We start from the raw sequence: 17,696 nt of genomic DNA, 5'->3' as shown, positions 1-17,696 counted from the left end.
ATTTTTCAAAAGCAAAGCTCATTTTTACTATAACTGAGGACATCAGTAATATCACTAAATTGTACACATGTGCACCCTATTATAGGTCTTCATAAATTGTGATTAATAGTAAGTTTTATTCATATTGTTGCTCCCTGAATATTTTATACCTGTATTTAGGTTTCAACACTTTGGTTTGTGCTTCCAAATTTTGACTTCAAGAGGACTGAGAACACAGAGGTGAACAGCTATGTAAGTGCTAAGATCTCATCATGTGTAGAACAGCTTCTTAGTAAGTGGTTTGGGAATGATGAATGAATTCATCAATGAGCAAAAAACAGGGCTCAAAGATGAGACAAGATTTCTGGTTCATGCGACTTGTTGTACTAAGAAACCATGCACATTACAGAATGCCCAAGAACACGTGTTTTCTAATGTTGTGGTTGTTTTGGTTTTATTTTCTTTTGTTTTTAAATAAAAAATTACTTTTTCACCTTCTCATTCCATTTGCCTCCAGGAAGAATTCACATCAGTGCCAAAACCTTCCCATCCAAATCTCTGTTCCCCAGAGAAAGAGTAACTGACACAGAATAGAAAAGGATGGATACAGGAGGGCATCACATGGCCACACTGCCCAAATTTGGGTAGCAGAGCAGGAGCACCACACCTGGTGGGGGGTGGGTTCAGTCTGGGGAGGAAACTCTAGAGAAGGCACAGTGAACAAGCGGAAGTGTGAACTGAGTTGAGACACAGGCAGCTGCTGTAACTCGAGCTCAAACACATTCAAGGAAACCTGAAACTGGGGCAATCCACTGTGTAGAGAGGACGACAAGAGTGGCTGGCTCAGGACAAGCATGTGGGCCAAGAGCCTGCCCAGAGTCTACTCTGGGGACACTTAATGTGCAGCAACAGCAGGTTAAGGCAACTGAGAAGTAATTCATGAACTAAGTTCTCTTGTGGCAGTTAATGCCATATTTTAAACAAATGCATCTGTGAATTACAACTTCAGATACTTTTTAAAGTCATTTTTTCTGTTTGTTTGTTGCCAGTGGATAATTTGGGCTTTTTTGTTGGGGGGGGGCTGTTTTGGGTTATTTCTATCTCATATTTGAGAGATTTGTGTGTTAAATGTTTTCCAAAAAGTTTGATTTTTTATGTAACTGATATAAGAGCTGAAAAATGTATTCTGAAGGTCATTTAGTCCAAGCCTCTGACCAGAGAAAGGGAAATCCTAAGCAATTTAAAACTGTTAGTCATGTATCTAAGCTATTTTTAAGGATCTCCAGGAATAGAGATTCACCCCCACCCCCACTTCTGTAGGCTGTTCTCACATTTATACTAGAATTACAAGCAAATGGTGTTTCCCACACCCCCCTTAGGCCTAAATCAACACACTTCTTGTTCAAATTCATTTCTACTGTGTAGTCCTCTGTGGACCAGACTTCCACTGCCAGGTTCCCTTAGTCCAAATTCTTTTTTCTGTCTGTCAACTCATATTTTTCTGGCCTACTTTTCCTGCTAACAAATGCAATGCTATCAAGACCTTTCCCTTTACACAATTCTAGACTGCCTGATCCACAGACACTAGTAAGAGGCAGGTTTTGTTTTGTTGTTGTTGTTTTTTTTTAACTGCCAAGTAACAACCACCTACTAAGGACTTTAGGAACCCTCTGCCCAGATAGATATAGATATAGATATAGATATAGATATAGACATAGACATAGACAGATATAGATCTATCTTGGTACTTTCAAGATATAATGGGAAATTAGTAAGCCAGAAAGAAGCAAAAGGAAAGGTTAGGGAGTCAATGAAAGTGCAGCATGTGATGAACAAAAGGGAGGGTTGTCCCAGGTCTGGGGAACTAAGAATTGGAAAAGCATTACTTAGTAAAGGAAACAGTGAGTAACATAAATAAAGCAGATGGCTATTAGGACAAGGAGGCTGAATGTCAGATCAGTTTCACAGAAGGGGGATCTGAAACATTTTTAGCTCAGTGAAGACAGCACTCTTTCTCTTAAATAGATAAAGATAATTCGAGGAGATATTGACTACTTGAATTTTATTTCCACTGAGGACATAACAAGAAGAAATTAATTTATGTCAGAGAAAGGATTTTCATTAAATTTAAAGAAGAAATTCTGCCCAGGAAAAGTTATTAAACACTTAGATGGAATACTGAGAGGGAGAGAAAATGAAATTGCATTGGTTTATACAGGCATCGTTTAGACACAGGGCAAGTTCTCATATGAGAAAGAGAGTGTGGAGGATGTACATTCAGTTATTATTGAAAAAGAACGAATTACAAGTTCAGGGCACATCCTCAGGAGGTCACACAGCCCTGGTCTGAATGCCAACTGTGCAATTTCCCAGGGTGTGAATGGAGTGATTTTAAAAATCTCTCTGCGCCTCAGTTTTCTCAGCTGTATATTGGGGGAAATCGCACCTACTTTAAAGGGTTGGGGGAGGATTAAATGAATTAGTATGTGTAAAGAGCTTAAAATAGTGCCTGGCACAGGGTATGAGATATGCAAGATTTTGCTATTGCTGTCCCTGTTGTTCGTAGGATCAAGTCCAATGACATCTTGCCAGAACATACTAAGGAATGATTATATTTTATGTGACTCTAATTTTAGATGATAATGTATTGTCCTTGTCTTTTTCCCTCCTCCTAGCTCTCCAGTGCAATCTCAGGTCTAGCAGTCAAGAAATTCATGTTCTAGTCCCCTCCTCCACTAACCAGATGTGTGATTTTTCTTATTTTAATTCACCAGTTCTTAGTATTCTTGTTGTTTCAAATTCTGTTTTTCTCTCTCTCTCAATTTACCTTCTTCTCCAGCACTCATTTTCTTCCCCAATCATCTTCTTTTCTCCTATCTCTTGTTCCTCTTTCAGTCCTCAGTCTCATTTTCTCAATTATCACACATCCTGAGCTCCACAGCTTCCCTGAAGTCTCATCATCCTTCCATCCTCCATCCCTTGTGGACAGAAGACACTACAGGATTGTATATTTGGCCCCAATCCAAATCTTTATTGCCTCGATTTAGGAAGAAACACAGCATTTTCTGTGTCATACAAACAAGGACTTTGTCCAGGATAGATAACATTTTGGGTCTAGGAGAAGGGGAGGTACCCATCATTCTTTATTTCTAATTACCTCTGGGAAAGCGCACAGCTCTCGGCTAACAGTCAGAGAGAAGTGCCATTCCCAGATGAAGAATTACTCATATTCTTGAAGCTCTACCTCTTGTCTGTGTTTTTATGAAGGAAATCAATGTAGAGAATAGAAGAGAAAACAATGGATGAAATTCAAGTGGAAAAAAAAAATCAGCAACAATAAAAAACTTTAAATGTTATTTGAAACCAAAAAATAGAAACTGTGATGGAAACAGAAAAGCCGTATTATTTTAATTCTACCATTCTAATCTAAACAAACATTGAAGAGGCCAGGGGAAGAGAAAATTAATGATGTATGAATCTAAAAATTCTCATATAATGATAGAAACTGACCAATAAGGCATATTAAAACTTACGCATGACTCCTTTAAACATTAACAACTAAAATTCTTATAGATTTTCCAACTACTCTGGTAAGAGAGATTTGGGAGCTGTTTTTTACCCAGATCACTCTTTTGAAATATCCCTGCGGTGGTTGGCTTATTTTGAACTCACTGGGAGCTCATTAAATGAGTTTAACCCCGTTGTTTTCTTATGGATAAAAATTTTAAATGTCATTATTAATATTAGCTTAATTTTTTCCATGTGTTTGAACATAATTGTGGCTCATTCCAATAAAGAGTTAAATAATAACTAATATTTAATAATGATAGCTAAAATTCCATCAAAGCAAATTACTCTTGGTTACTGTCAGAACAATCTTAGAGGAAGACTTAATATAGTCAGATTTTCATATAACCCCCAGGAATAGTTAGGATATTATCAATCAATAATATGAAAATGGTACTTTGTAAAAACTTCAAAATTTCAAATCCCATGCCTGGTCACAGAAAGTCATGTGTCTTACTACAAACACAGACTTTTTAGGTTTCTATGGTCTTGTGTAGAAAAAAATATATATTACACAGACTATTTAAAATCACAAAGACATATTTTAATGATATGTTTAACCAATATATTTGTGAAGATTTTAACATGATTTCAAAGACTTTTTTAAAAAATGCTTCTCTGCTTATATAATTTTTATATATGTCATATTTTTGTATATATTTCTGTGTTTATACACATATGCACAATCATTTATATATGAAAAGTACATGTTTTCATCATTTTAAAAATCTTAGTACTCTAGGTCACAGGAAGTTGACCCAATTTTTAAAATAGAAGTTCATGTCTTAACATTTACAGTATACAATATGTTACATCCTATTTTTACAATGTTTTCAGTTGTATAGATTAAACATTTAGTCCCTTAAAGTTCACATGCAACGATTTTAAATAGTCACATTATTTCCTGGGAAACAAACAAACAAACCAATGTTGCATTCAGATAAAGAGTCTAAGCTGAATAGTACTATCTTCCATATGGCAGCTATAGTTATATGCTACCATGCCAGCTATTTCCCTAAGGAAAGTCCAGGCATGCTTAATTATAGAGAGACATCATTACTTAGGAGAAAAACAGGAGTCTTTAATTTCCTTGCCTCTGCTGGACTGGGGCAGTTCATTCTGCTGAATCCAGCAAAGTCTGAGTAACACTTGAGCTTAGCTGGTTCCATATACAAGGCCTGGTCTTATTGGGTCACCCACAACAGCAGCTCCTAAACTGTGATCAGTGTTGTTTCTGTTATGGAATGTCATCCACACAGAATTCATTATGCCTATAATTAAATACAGAAAGCCCCGCCTGATGTTAGGGCGCTTGTGAAGCAACTGTTCTTGGAAGCTCCTCCTTTAACTTCAGGACCACCAGATCCCTCCTGGGAACCAACCTAAGAAAGTGCTATTTGAAGTTGCACTGGTTCCTGTAATGTGGCGTCAGTGTATTTCTAATTACAGTCCAGACAGTTTCGAGCACAAGTTACTAGACAAGAGTCCAGGTCAGCATTTTGGCTTGCCAGGTCAGTCTTGTTCTCCTCCCACTTCTTTCCAATAATAGCTTCTCATATATACCAGAAATAGCATAGGGAATACATCTTTCTAACTCTAAGAACTGCTCCTGAATTCAATTTTCGGCAATGTGTTGGGAAGCCAAACTTATCCAAAGAGACACTACCTTCTCATTATGTAATTTCAATTAAATGCCCAGTGTACCATCATCTAAACCTTCAGCAGAACCACATTCTAACTCAGCAAGTCAAAGTGTCTGCTTATGTGATGGGGATAGATCTTTGTACTTGTGCTAAATCACCACGGACTTCGATAATTTCAATAATGTTATCTCCCAGACTTTGAAGAGGATGCAAATTCTGTGTTGCTGGTTTTGTGAAAACTAAGTATTTTCATTCAGGAGATTAAAAACTGTAGTTCTTCAGATGCAATACACTGGGGCTTTACTTCTAGTTTCATTAAAGTAAAATCAACCCATTAAGCATAATATTAATAGAAGGTCAACAAAAGCAACAAATAAGCAAGTTATAGAAACAAAGTGCAATGAATCCTGACAAGCTATTCTGTTTCGTTATTATCGTGACATTATGAAATGGCACTAAATATAAGGGTCTGCCACAATCTTCAGTTCTGAAGTCTTTATTATAAGTCAGCCATTCATATCAGCAGCAAGCTGACAACACAAAACAAATTCCCAGCATCCACTAGCTGTTTATTAAGTAAAACAGGTTATGTCATATAATGGACAGAGTTGCCTGTTGGGGCAATGGACACACCTGGGCTCGGATTTCAGCTCTGCCATGAACTATGTGCCTTTTGGCAAGGCAGCTTTTCTAATCCACAATTTTCTCCTCTGTAAAATGGGAATTTTATAAAACCTATTCATGTAGACTGTGTAGGTATAAATAAGGTTAAGATGGACAAAGTACACTGTCCAATGCTTTTCACTCAGTAAGCACTAAACAATAATTAGAATAATTTATGATTCTAAACAGAATAATTTCAATTTTTTTTCAAACACAAGAGGTGCTTATGGCACCAAGAAAGGAGGGGCATCTAGTGCACCTTTTGAAATAATTTTATGTCTAATATTTGAGGGGAGAAACCACATATTTTTGTAGATTTGGAGAATATTATGAGAGTTATATGGTTAGACTGGTAATGTTTTTTTTTTCTCCCAATATTAAATTATTTCATTTGTTCAGATTTTACAAAGAAGAAACAAGGAGACGAATGCCCTCTTTACTCAGCTTATCTGTACCAATGTATCAGTGTGTAATAAGGAAACTCCACCAAATCTTATATATACTATTGGACATGAATGATTTAAACTTCCTCTAAAATGACCCCAACATAGATTTATAGAAACATGTTTAACATTTTCACTATTAACATTTACAACACTTTAGAGGCATCTACCCTTGCTGCCATTAGATATTTCTTCCCAATGTTCACATTTTTCTGGGAGTTTTCACCTATTAACTATTCATACTCTGAAATAAGTTAGCCTAAGTTCACAATGTATTAGTTGCCTGATTATGTATTTCTCGATTTACAATCTTGAAAACTGAAATGCAGAGCATCAGTGATCTCACTCTACTTTTAACAGTGATTTGGAGGCAATACCACATCTGGAATTTAGTTGTTCAGACACCTTGCCACATTCTGTTTACCCACACTGTGTAAATACCAAGGCAAGAAAAGGATTTGAGAGAGCACTGCACCCATTCCCATATTCAAGTAGAACACATGGAATCTATGCTTAAAAGAAGTGAGAAAAAAAAAAAAAGCCACGCAATTTCTGAAGAGGTCTAATACAATTATCCAAAAAAACCTTTTTCTTCCTCAAAACCTAATTGGGACATTTTAAGTCTTACTATCTAGCAAAGACCAAGAAATTTACCAAATCTTGTGCTTCGAGTAACAGAAAAGGGACCGAGCTGTAAAATTATACATAAGTGCACAAGAAAAAAAGTATATGAGGTTTGTATAATATTGTTTTGTACAACAAACTCTAAACATTTAGAATATGTGAAGTGAACATGAACTGAAAATTTTTAGACCGCAAAAATGACTTGTTCTTAATTATGTCAAAAACTCGTGTGCACTTCTTGAAAATAAAGTTTGCAGAGAAATTTCAAACAGCAGCTTTATATCTCTAAAATAAAACAAAACGTTAAGTATCTATGATACATAATTTTCAATGAATATTTATAGGAGTTAAGGTGTGGCCACCAAATGTTTACTGAGAAAGGGATACAGAATGGGTCAATGACTGCTTTTCAGGAGCTAGTGTAGGTCAGGGTGCTTCTTCTCACAATACAGCTAAGAAGAGCATAAATATTATATAGTGTTAGTCCTTTCTGTAGTCAGTCAGGAGTCATTTTTTTTTATCAGTTTATTATCACACTTTCTCTAAAGGTATCCAAAACTGGAACATGATTTCACTGGCATATATATAAATTTATGGTAAAAAATATAATCTGTTTATAATAACTGTAAGAATATCTTACTTAAGCTTTTAAAACTTGAATATATTACCTAGCTTCTCTGCAGATACATGTAAATAACTTTAACTTATAGGAGAGCCTCAAAGACAAATCTTAAATAGAATAGGCCCATTAGATATCTATATCTACACACTGGAATAAATATAGTAAGAATCACTATTTAAATATAGGATTGAGATGAATGAATGTATTAGTTTATATGGAGGGTGATAGTTTTTACAAATGTTTTTGTGTTAAAGGCTTTCTTAATAAAAATTCTGAAACAGAGTAAATCAAGAATTAAGTACCTATGTAATATTTTTCTTTATTGCAGCAGTTAAAATACTGAAAGCCTAGAATCAAAATAAACCAATATACACTGTCACAAGAAAGGCATATTGAGTAAGGATCTTGGAGAGTACAACATAGTATGACATTGCCAGTGGGCTCCAAAAGCCTATAGATTTGCTAGGTTTATCTGGGGAAACTACATGATAATCCACAGAAAGGGTTCTGATAATTTTCACAGACAGAATCAAGCGTTCCTAACAATGAATGCCCTTAGATTTCTATATGTAAGCAAACTCACAAGATTCTAACTTCCTTAAAGAAAGAATCTTGTTTTTCCCTATGTTCCCCTCGTTCAGTCTACAGCTTACAGTGGGTGTTTAAACAAATTTTATTAACTGACAAACAGAAAATAATGTTTTCTCTTTTACTCCGGCCCCCTATCAATGTGTTTCCTACAGTGTGGCCAGAGTGACATTTTTGAAGTATAAATTTGACACCTTCCACACTAAAGTCTTTCCATTATTTTTCCATCACACTTACCATAAAGAGTCAAATCCTTGGTATGGTTCTAGAAGGGTCTGCAAGACCCGGGCCTACTCCTCTAAGACCTCCATATTCCAGGGCCTTCTCTCAGTTGCTTGAATATGCCAGGCCAACTCCTATACCAGGCTTTTGTAACTAGTATTTCTCCTCTACATTTACATGGTTTACTCCTTCTTGTCTCTCAGATTTAAACCTCAATCTTCAGGGAAACCTTCTTTGATTAGGTCAGTTCACACTATTTTAAGTTCTCACAATACAATGTATTGTGTATGTATCTTGTCTTCCAAAATGCATACCACCATTTTAAGTTTCCATTTACTTTTTAAATAACTATGTCTCCTCATTGGAATGCAAGGTCTAGCAAAGTAAGAACTATTTCTGAGAGTTTACTCACATTTTTTTTTACCTGAGCCTGCTACTCAGACACATAAAAAGCATTCAATCATTATGTGCTGAATAAAGAAATGAATGCAGAAATGACTGAGTGAATATGGTTGTCTATCTGATCACGTTAGTAAAGTCATATAAAGCATGGGCTTCATTAAGTGACATCTATCATACTACCATGTTTAGTAATATTTAGTAACTAGCCATTGTAAGGGTATGTGTTTATGTCCATTTAAATAGGGAAAGTAAATAAAAGTGACACTGAAGAGTCTAGTATGAAATTTTAGTATAAATGACCCTAAAATACATGAAACCTGGAAATCATTTTTAAAAGTATAACTTTACTTCTTATTGATCAGCTTTTTATTCTCATTTTTAAGCTAGACAGCCATGAAATTCACTAATTCTTTTAAGCTGCTAAGAAACTATTAGTCCTCTTAAGTAGAGACTTATTAAATAATAATGGTCCTGGGGTACTTAGATGAGCCTGATTCACTGAAAAAGCTATGTACCCCACAGGCATCCATCATTCAGGAAAGATGACATTCTTGGATACTTGAGTTCTGAGGCTCATTTTCAGGGTCAAAGAATGTAAGTGATATATAGGTTAGTTCTATCTCATCAACGATTTATATATATATATATATATATATATATATATATATATGTTTTGAATAATCCCTGAACCTGAAAAAATATCAACCCTCATAAAATGGAAATCTCATTCAGCAGAGAAGATAATATAGGGCTCTAGAATGAGAGTGCCTGCACTTGTATGCAGGCTCTGCCACTAACCTGGTCCTGACACATAACCTTTCTTGTGTTCTCTTTCCATCACTACATAAATAAATAAATAAAACTTGCTAGGCTTGAATAAATTAGAGTAAGGATGAAACTGAGCTCATTAAATAAAAATATTCTAGAAAACCATAGATGCAGAAGTTGTTGCAAGACATTCTGAGCCAGGAAAAAAAGAAAGAAAGAATATTATTATTGCCCATTTAGTAGTTCTGACTGTATTTTTAATATGAAGGCAACTAAATAATATTAGACTTTATTAAGTTAAAAAAGAAATTGTGGTTAGAAAAAGATACAATTTGAATCTTATTTAATGTTTGTTTTAATTTTTTTTCTCTAAATTTTCTCTAATGAATGTGGATTTGTTTTCAAATTAGTTTTTAAAAAGGATGTGGCAATCAGTGTAAATACTTGCGCGAGGCAGGGCTCTGCTCATACTTCATCTGAATAGAAACCACCTATCCCTGGCCATCAATACATGATTGGTGTAGGGAGAAGCATCCATTCTCAATTAATTATTTAACAGTCACTTGACACACATGAAATAGAGAAAATACATAAAAATGGAGCCGATCCTTCTGGGCAGATGGACTCTGCCTTTATCAGTCCATCTCCCATTTCTGTGATAATGAAAAGAATCCAGCCTTTTGTTTTCCTTTCATGACTAGTGGTGATCTTTGCACTCCGTTTTCAGATCAAATTTTCAAAACCAATCAATGCTCCAGAACCATCCTGATGGATTTTCTTTTCTGAATTGAATTACTGTAAGCATCAGGTACTATACTGCTCAATTATGTATCTCGGTAATTCCAAATTCTTCCTTTTATGGAAAGATCCTATCCACTGGCAAAATAAAATGCATTTCAGAAACATTTAATTCTGCTTCTCTTCAACATATTACTTTTGCCATGCTTTCTCCACTCTTAAGTGTTCCTGATTATGCATGATCCCTGGATCCCTACATTTAAAATGCACAAGAAAATAAAAATTTTAATTTAAAACACCCTCCTACACAGAACAAGCTGTCATTGTGTCATATTTGTTTCCTAATTTAAGGAAGGAAGTTATATCTCAGGCGTCCTTCATTAAATTTTCTGCTCTGTATTTTAAAGTGGCTATGGGATATGTAGAGCAATTTTTCCCATAAAAAATGTTCTATTAAAAAATACGTTTCTATTAATCAGTGAAGAGATATGGAGCCTCAAATTATAATATAGCAAATCATCATATTTACCAGCTACTCCATTCAAGATTTACAATTAAATTAGACATGGGAGAGGAAAAACATGTACTGTTTTATTTTTGTAAAACCTAACTATAAAGCCTGGTACTAAATCCATGGAAATTTACTGGCCAAGCTGAAGTGCAGTCTAGCCCATGGAATACACAGTCTTCTATAATTACTAAAGCCAAAACAAAATGAAAACAAAAACCTTCATGAAGGCAGAGAATAATAAAATAACCCTTTCCTTTTTTTTTTCCATAAACCCATGAAGGCTACAGAGCTCTTCTTTTTCTGAAGACCAGCTTTTTCCTTCCTAACAAACTCCCTTTGCTGTTTAAACAATTACAAATTTTATCAAGTCTTCATTTCTCTTCAAGTCAGATGAGAGAGAACTGCCAAGTCTAATAAGATTTACAAGGGCTAGTTCCTCTTAGAAGTGTCAGCAAAAAAGCAAAAAAAAAAAAAAAGAGAGCAGGAGAAGACATTATACAATAAAATTCAGCCACACATACAGCTTTTGTCCTCACAGATTTCAAAATAAGATTTAATAATTAATCTATTTAAAAACATTTACAGCCATAAATGTCATTTATCCATGTGCTGTCTTGATTTGACCCATGCACTATCTACTTTAAACCCTGACACCTCTGTTGCTCAGCCACAAATATATCCATGCTTCATCTTTTTCATATCAGTCACTTTCTGGTCATAGGCTTTTCGGTATTTATACAGTATTTTTCCCTGGTCATTGTCATGTAGCAATATTAGAGACACGAGAATGAATTTTATTTATTAAGGGGAGAAAATAAAACTTAGGTATGATTTTTTTTTCATTCCACACTTTCAGTCCTTAAAAACAAGAGAATTTACAGGTTGGCCTCCGCTACTCAGATAAATATCATTAGCTAAATGTACTCAGAAAATCTCTTACAATCCTTCATATTCATCCCTTGTTTATTAGCCTACAGAAGCTTTCCAGTCCAACAACGTCTACATTTCTGTGTTATTTATCTTTCCAAGACATCTGCTAATTAAGAAATATGTTATTTAATCTCTAACATTTCTAAATATTAGCTGACCTGTCTCCCACTTCAAGAAATCACAGAAATCACATAATTTTTCCTAAACTGACAAAAGTTGGACTTGGACATAACCAAAGAAACTAACATTAATTCCAAGAACCCTCCTTCCTCTAATCCAGAAAACCTTCAAATGTGCCCCCTCCCACGCCCCTTTTTCCACAACCAGGAGCAGGACTTTCTACTTTACTTATAAAAGGCAAAGCAGTTCCTATGAATCCTGTTCCCCCCTCCTTCTGTCCTTTACCATGAATAACAAACGTGGAGATTCCCAACCATAGTGAACCTCTCCTGCACTTCCTTCTTCACCAAATGTGTGCCCAATCTTCTAGATGCCTATCTGCATCTTAGGGGGAACACCTGTGTGTTACAGACTCCGAGGTGGCAGAGGAAAGCACAGTAGTTGTGCAGGCGAGCCATGGCCCAATTAAGTTGGGGAGCAGCCTGACAAAGAACCCAAGGACTCCTAAGAGGAGAGGTCATTCTACTTGCCACCTGTAAGTAAGCGGGGTTGGCACGTGAGGGTTCCCATGAGAAAACTGAACCCGGAAATGGGGCTGCTCAACCATTAAGAGAACGCCAAAGGAGGAGCTGTGGGAGGTGATAAGGCAGAGAGGCCAAAACCTTGAAACCAGGTCTTCACCTTGAAACTAGCTGACACGCACTGTCCAGAGAAGGAAGACCGCATGCACCAGCAGGGCCCCACCTGCCTCGCCCTGCCTCCCCGCGCCCTGCCCAGGCCGAGGCCCCCGTGGGTCAGGCGTCGGGCCTTACCTTGGCTGCAGTCCTTGCCGCGGAAGCCGGTTCGCGAGCAGTCGCACACCGCCTGGTCGTCCACCACGGAGCACACGCCTCCGTTGAGGCACACCCCGCCCTCGCCCTCCTCACCAGCCTCACACGGGCTCCCCCCGCCGCTGTTGGGCGGCTCGTCGTCCAGCTTCACCTCGCCGCTGTCCACCGGCAGCGCCTGGGAGGAGTTGACCCTCACGTCGCGAATCCACCCTTTAAAGGGCTCGCGCTCCCTCACAGAGGCCAGCGTCAGCTTGAGCGCCGCGGCGCGCAGTTCCGGGGGCAGCCCCCCCACGAAGAGCCCGCTGAACACCGTCATGTCCCTGCGCTTCGACTTGACCTCCACCCACTTGGCCTCCACCTGGTCGATGAAGAGCGTCGTGTTGCGGAACTGCCGGCGGATACGCACGTTGTGCCATGCGCCGTCGTTGACCGGCGTGTCAGCCAGCAGCGTGGCCGGCTCCGCGCAGAAGATGGAGAAGCTGAGCTGCAGGCGGCCGCCGCGCGTCAGGATGAGCTCCAGGAAGTCGCAGAAGCCCTCGTCGTCGAAGTAGAGCACTAGGCCGCGGGCGCTGCGCGTCTTGAGCTGGAAGCTCATCTCGCTCTCGCAGCAGGCGTTCCACTTCGGGAAGCGCGTCCACTGGCCCTCAGCGCCCGGGAACTCCAGCCCGCTGCCCAGCTCTGCCCAGCAGCCCAGGAGCAGCAGCGAGAGGCACAGGAGAAAGCAGCCCCCGCGCTGGAGAAGCGCCGTCCCCATGCTCGGGGCTGGGGTGCGGCGGGGGGGTGCCGGGGCCGACAGGGTCAAAATGGTCCTGGACACTGTGATGTAGAAATGAGGGTCCGGAAACAAGTAGGGTAAGGGGATGGGCAGGAGTGGGAGGGATGCACCCTCCTTTATCTAGCTCTTTTTTTCTTCTTCTTCTTCCAGCAACCCCTCCCTCTCTCCCGATAGTCACCTCCCAACTGGAAAACGTAGACCCCAGTTGTACAGGGCAGCAGCAGATCTTCCAGACCAAAGGGAGGATACACTTTGGAAGCAACGTTCTGGAAAAGGCGTTTAACAGAAGGTCAAAGGAAGTCACTTATCCATCTGAGTCCAATGACCTAGTTCAAGGGCATCAGTGGTGTCAACAGATGCTTCTCTCTTCAAATACTATCATCTACCAGGTACCATCAGTGGTACCCGGCAAAAGCAAAGCAGTTAGACTGTTGAGAAGCAAATACTTCTCAGGGAAATACAAGAAACCAGCAATGAACCAGGATCCTTGGATACTTGTAAATGCCTCAAGTGTTTCTCCTCCAGATGTGCTGTCCCAAACCAGAAGGGAGAGAAATGTTCCTTGACTCTTTACGGGCACCACTTAACCCCTGAGTAGCTTCAAAGGCCTGCTTCTTCTGTCATATCATGGGCTTCCTGCATCACTGTAGCCAACGCAGAATTCCTTATGCATGGCCTCACAGGCTGGATTTTACTTCTCTTTTTCCCTCCCCAACAGTAAGTTTCGAACCCAGAAGCTGTGGAATAGCCAGAAGCTGTTAGGTGTCACAACAGCTCCTCTTCTTTCCTCTCTCCCTCTGCAAGGCCAAGCTAAGATGCCAGCATATCAGTTTGTTGTGTGTTGGTGATGCATTTTGGTTTTGTCTTTTTATAAGGACCCAGAAAATCTGCAGAAAATTCAAATAAAAATTAAGTTCTAAAGTCATTTATAGTATCATATAAATCATTATTCAGCTCAGAAACCAGGTAAATAACCAGAGTTCCTAGGAAACCAGAGTTAACCTTACTGGAAGGGGCTTGTTCGTCCTGATCTATCAGGGGAGACCTAATGTCTCCTAATAGTTAATATTGCACTTTTACAATCAGTCATTACCCCCTTGCAGTTTATTATAACTGTTAATAGGTAACCCTCTCAGAATTTTATAGAGATAGGTTTATGGTTATCTTTTACTTTTTCTGAGAAAGTTTAATTTTTAAAATATAAGAAGAAGAAAAGACCCTTTTAGGGACTTCTGCTTATGATGTGTACTGATAATATGGACAATAAAAATATAACCTAGTCAAAACTCAGTTAATACAGATTTTACAACAGGCAAGGCAGATCAAACTGCAACTGGAAGCTGCTGGCTTGGATCTGTATAGCATTCTCACCATTTTATGTTTTTCACAGAAAGAATATCGATAGTTTCTTGGGATTCTCTTTTAAATTTCAAACATTATTTTCCTCCTTTTATTAAAGGAATAATCTGTTATAGGAGAAGTCATCTAACTGGAGTCCTATCTATTTGGGGTAGCATTTATGTCTCAATTGCCATAATATTAACTCCTTTAAAGACGGGTAAAGTATTTAATATTTTGCCAGCAGTGATCTTAACTCCTCTTCAAGTCCTTATCTAGCTGTCAGTTCTTGGAATTTGTGTGGTCAGAACAGTAGTTGGCATGTGTGTCACCTTAGCTGCTATGCCTCCAGAATGCTAGAATATAAAGTCATATCTTTGAATCACTCACTATAAAATTACCTCTTTATTTAACTCTAATCTGACAGGTTCCAGAATTGGTACAGAAATCATAACTAGTGAGTTGCTTTTAAGTCTTTTTTTTTTTCTCACCAAAAACATTACTCTCACATTTTGACACAAACACACACACACACACACACACACACACACACAAAGAAAGAAAGGAAAAAAAAACACAAATGGTTCATCTGGTCATGTCAAGCAAACACATGCATTTCCCTCAGCTTTTCCCACTATACTACACCACCCCCTGCACACACATACACACACACATTTATTGCCTGGACATAGAAGCTCACTGTCCAATTAACACTTTTTTTTCCTCCAAGCTGAAACTAGCAGTAATTTATGGCACCGCATTGTGCTGCTGCTCCTCCATGGAGGGAGCTGAGAGCATTTCTCTTCAGTACAGAGCAATCCCTACAGGTGTCAGCTGAGAGCCACCACCAAGCCAGGGGATCCCACTTCAAGTTCCTCCCCAGATGAAATTGATGACTGGTTCTCTCTTTTTCAACACAGATACAGCACAACACATACATACACATACACATTGCCCAGTAGAAATAAAAGACATAAAAATCTCAATTGCTTATTTATTATGGCTGATACATTTCACACCATCAGCAATCACCAGCCATATCTTGTCTACTTCTGTGCCAAGCCCAAAGAAAGGTGGTCTTAAAAATCATCCTAAGATAGCATATTACTCAATATACTCTCATTTTTTAAGTGAACTCGGATATCTGCCAATTTTTCAGTCATTTGCAAAATAAATCTGGAATTTTAAGATCAAGAATAGTGCTTTGAAACCATCCAGAAGCTTATGTGTTAGAAAACCTTTGTGTGTGTGTGTGTGTGTGTGTGTGTGTGTGACTCAACTAGAGCCGATTATTTTATTAATTAATATTATATGGATCACAAAACCTTTCTTCACCCCCTCTCCTGCCCTCCTCCACTAATGCACACCTTGACAATTTTTTTAAGGGATAGAGAGTGGGGGTAACACATATATATTCTTACCACTGGGGAGGTCAACTGACTCCCCCAGTTCTTAGAGGAAGCTCATTGTGTGTGAGAGAGTATCTGTATTTATATGGAGAAAGGATTCTCTCTAGGTGCTGGAAAAACCTGGTGAGTTCACAAATTAGAGGATGAAATAAAAGGATCTGAAAAACAACCTAATGCAGCCAAAGGAAGAAGCGCTCTAATTCAAAAGCAGACTAACAGCCTCATTAATCTTTTCTTTCATTTCCAGAATCAAATTCATTCCCAAGCCACTGGAAGGATCAATACAGTATGCTCATCCGCTGCAGTTGCATTTATTTTAATATGTTTATAACACACATACACATATGCACACTTATCTTTCCATGCATCCTTCAATACATGCCACCACAAAGAAACTGAAATCTTTGGGATAATTTTTAAAAGTGCCTTTTCCCCCCTCGCTTTTACAAAGTCCCTCAATACCAATGCACACCCAAATTCTCCCTGGCTTTCCCGCCCAGTCTCTAAGCTCCATCTCTAATACCAGTGCAGTTTCTTGGAGCCTGGAGTCAACTGCACAAATTAAGGGCTCATGGAGAAGAGAAAGATGTAGATACAGATATATTTTATTGCTTTGGTTTCTAACTTGTCTGTTTTCTTTCTTTTGCCAATAAATCACTGCATTCAGCCTTTAAGTTACTACCTCAGTTCCACCATCTCATCTTCTTGCCATCTATTTAAAAAGCTTCATGCAAAACAACGAAGATCTATACTCCTCCACCCTCCCACCACCCATCCTTCCTTGTGCATTTGTGGCAGATCCTGGCTCAGTTACTAGGGGGAAATATATCCTTCTCCAGGTTGCCTCGCCCCATCCCCTCCCCCAACCCAAATTGAGCTTCTTTACCTGCCCGGTTATTCCCCTTAGCTCGACCCAGAGCCTGAAGCATACATCGGTCAAAGCGAATTTCCTGAGGTCTGTGGATAAGGCGACTGCCGCTGCCTTTTCAGAGGCGTCAGGCTTGAGCGTCTATCTCCAGGAGTGCGGGAGGGGAAAACAGGCAACGGAGGGGAGCAGGAGGAGGAGGAAGAGAGGGAAAGAGCTGGGAAGGAGGAGGCAGTGGTGGAGCCTGAGAAGGCTGGGTTACGTGACGCCGGGTGCTGTCCTTCTGAAAGAGAAGGGCGGAGCTGAGCTCTCCGCAGTACCATGGAGAGCGGCGGGCCGTCCTCAGGCGAGGATACTGGTGGGCTCGGCCGGCGGGCACAGCCCCTCCAGGTCGGGATGCTGCGGAGGGAGGTGTTTATACCTTTGCTTCGTCCCTTTGCAGGGGAAGCCCGATCCTGGAGGCGGGGACCTGCCGCAAGAGCTTCTAACTTGTCACCACCCACCCTCCCCCGAGAGAGAGAGAGAGAGAGAGAGAGAGAGAGAAAGAAAGGGAGAGAACCGGAGAACCACGTAGCCTACTGAGCATGCCCAGGCCCCTGCTAGAACCACGGAAACCTGTGTGGAGATTCCACTTCTCCCGGGGTTCAGTCGTGATTGGG

At 39.2% G+C, this 17,696-nt stretch overlaps 1 protein-coding gene across 29 annotated transcripts in view; it reads right to left on the bottom strand.

The window, feature by feature from the left end:
• NRXN1 (neurexin 1) overlaps positions 1-17,472 on the bottom strand; it is a 1,152,783-nt gene extending 1,135,311 nt beyond the window's left edge. For 13 of the 29 annotated variants that reach the window (XM_032877795.1, XM_032877797.1, XM_032877802.1 and 10 more), the window contains exons 1-2: positions 17,059-17,471; positions 12,633-14,312 (exon numbers count right to left, since the gene is read on the bottom strand). In XM_032877795.1, coding sequence (XP_032733686.1) covers positions 12,633-13,404 — 772 coding nt within the window. In that variant the 5' untranslated portion in view covers positions 13,405-14,312; positions 17,059-17,471. Of the gene's footprint in view, positions 1-12,632; positions 14,313-17,058 lie in introns of all 29 variants that reach the window. The other 16 variants (XM_032877814.1, XM_032877817.1, XM_032877804.1 and 13 more) reach the window with 4 other exon arrangements.
• Positions 17,473-17,696: the final 224 nt, after the last annotated feature.

This window comes from Lontra canadensis, unplaced genomic scaffold (genome assembly GCF_010015895.1).
Source record: "Lontra canadensis isolate GAN:19392208 unplaced genomic scaffold, GSC_riverotter_1.0 scaffold61, whole genome shotgun sequence".
Lineage (NCBI taxonomy): Eukaryota > Metazoa > Chordata > Mammalia > Carnivora > Mustelidae > Lontra > Lontra canadensis.
The sequence above is the reverse complement of the archived record's forward strand: the minus strand, read 5'-3'. Positions and strand labels throughout refer to the sequence as shown.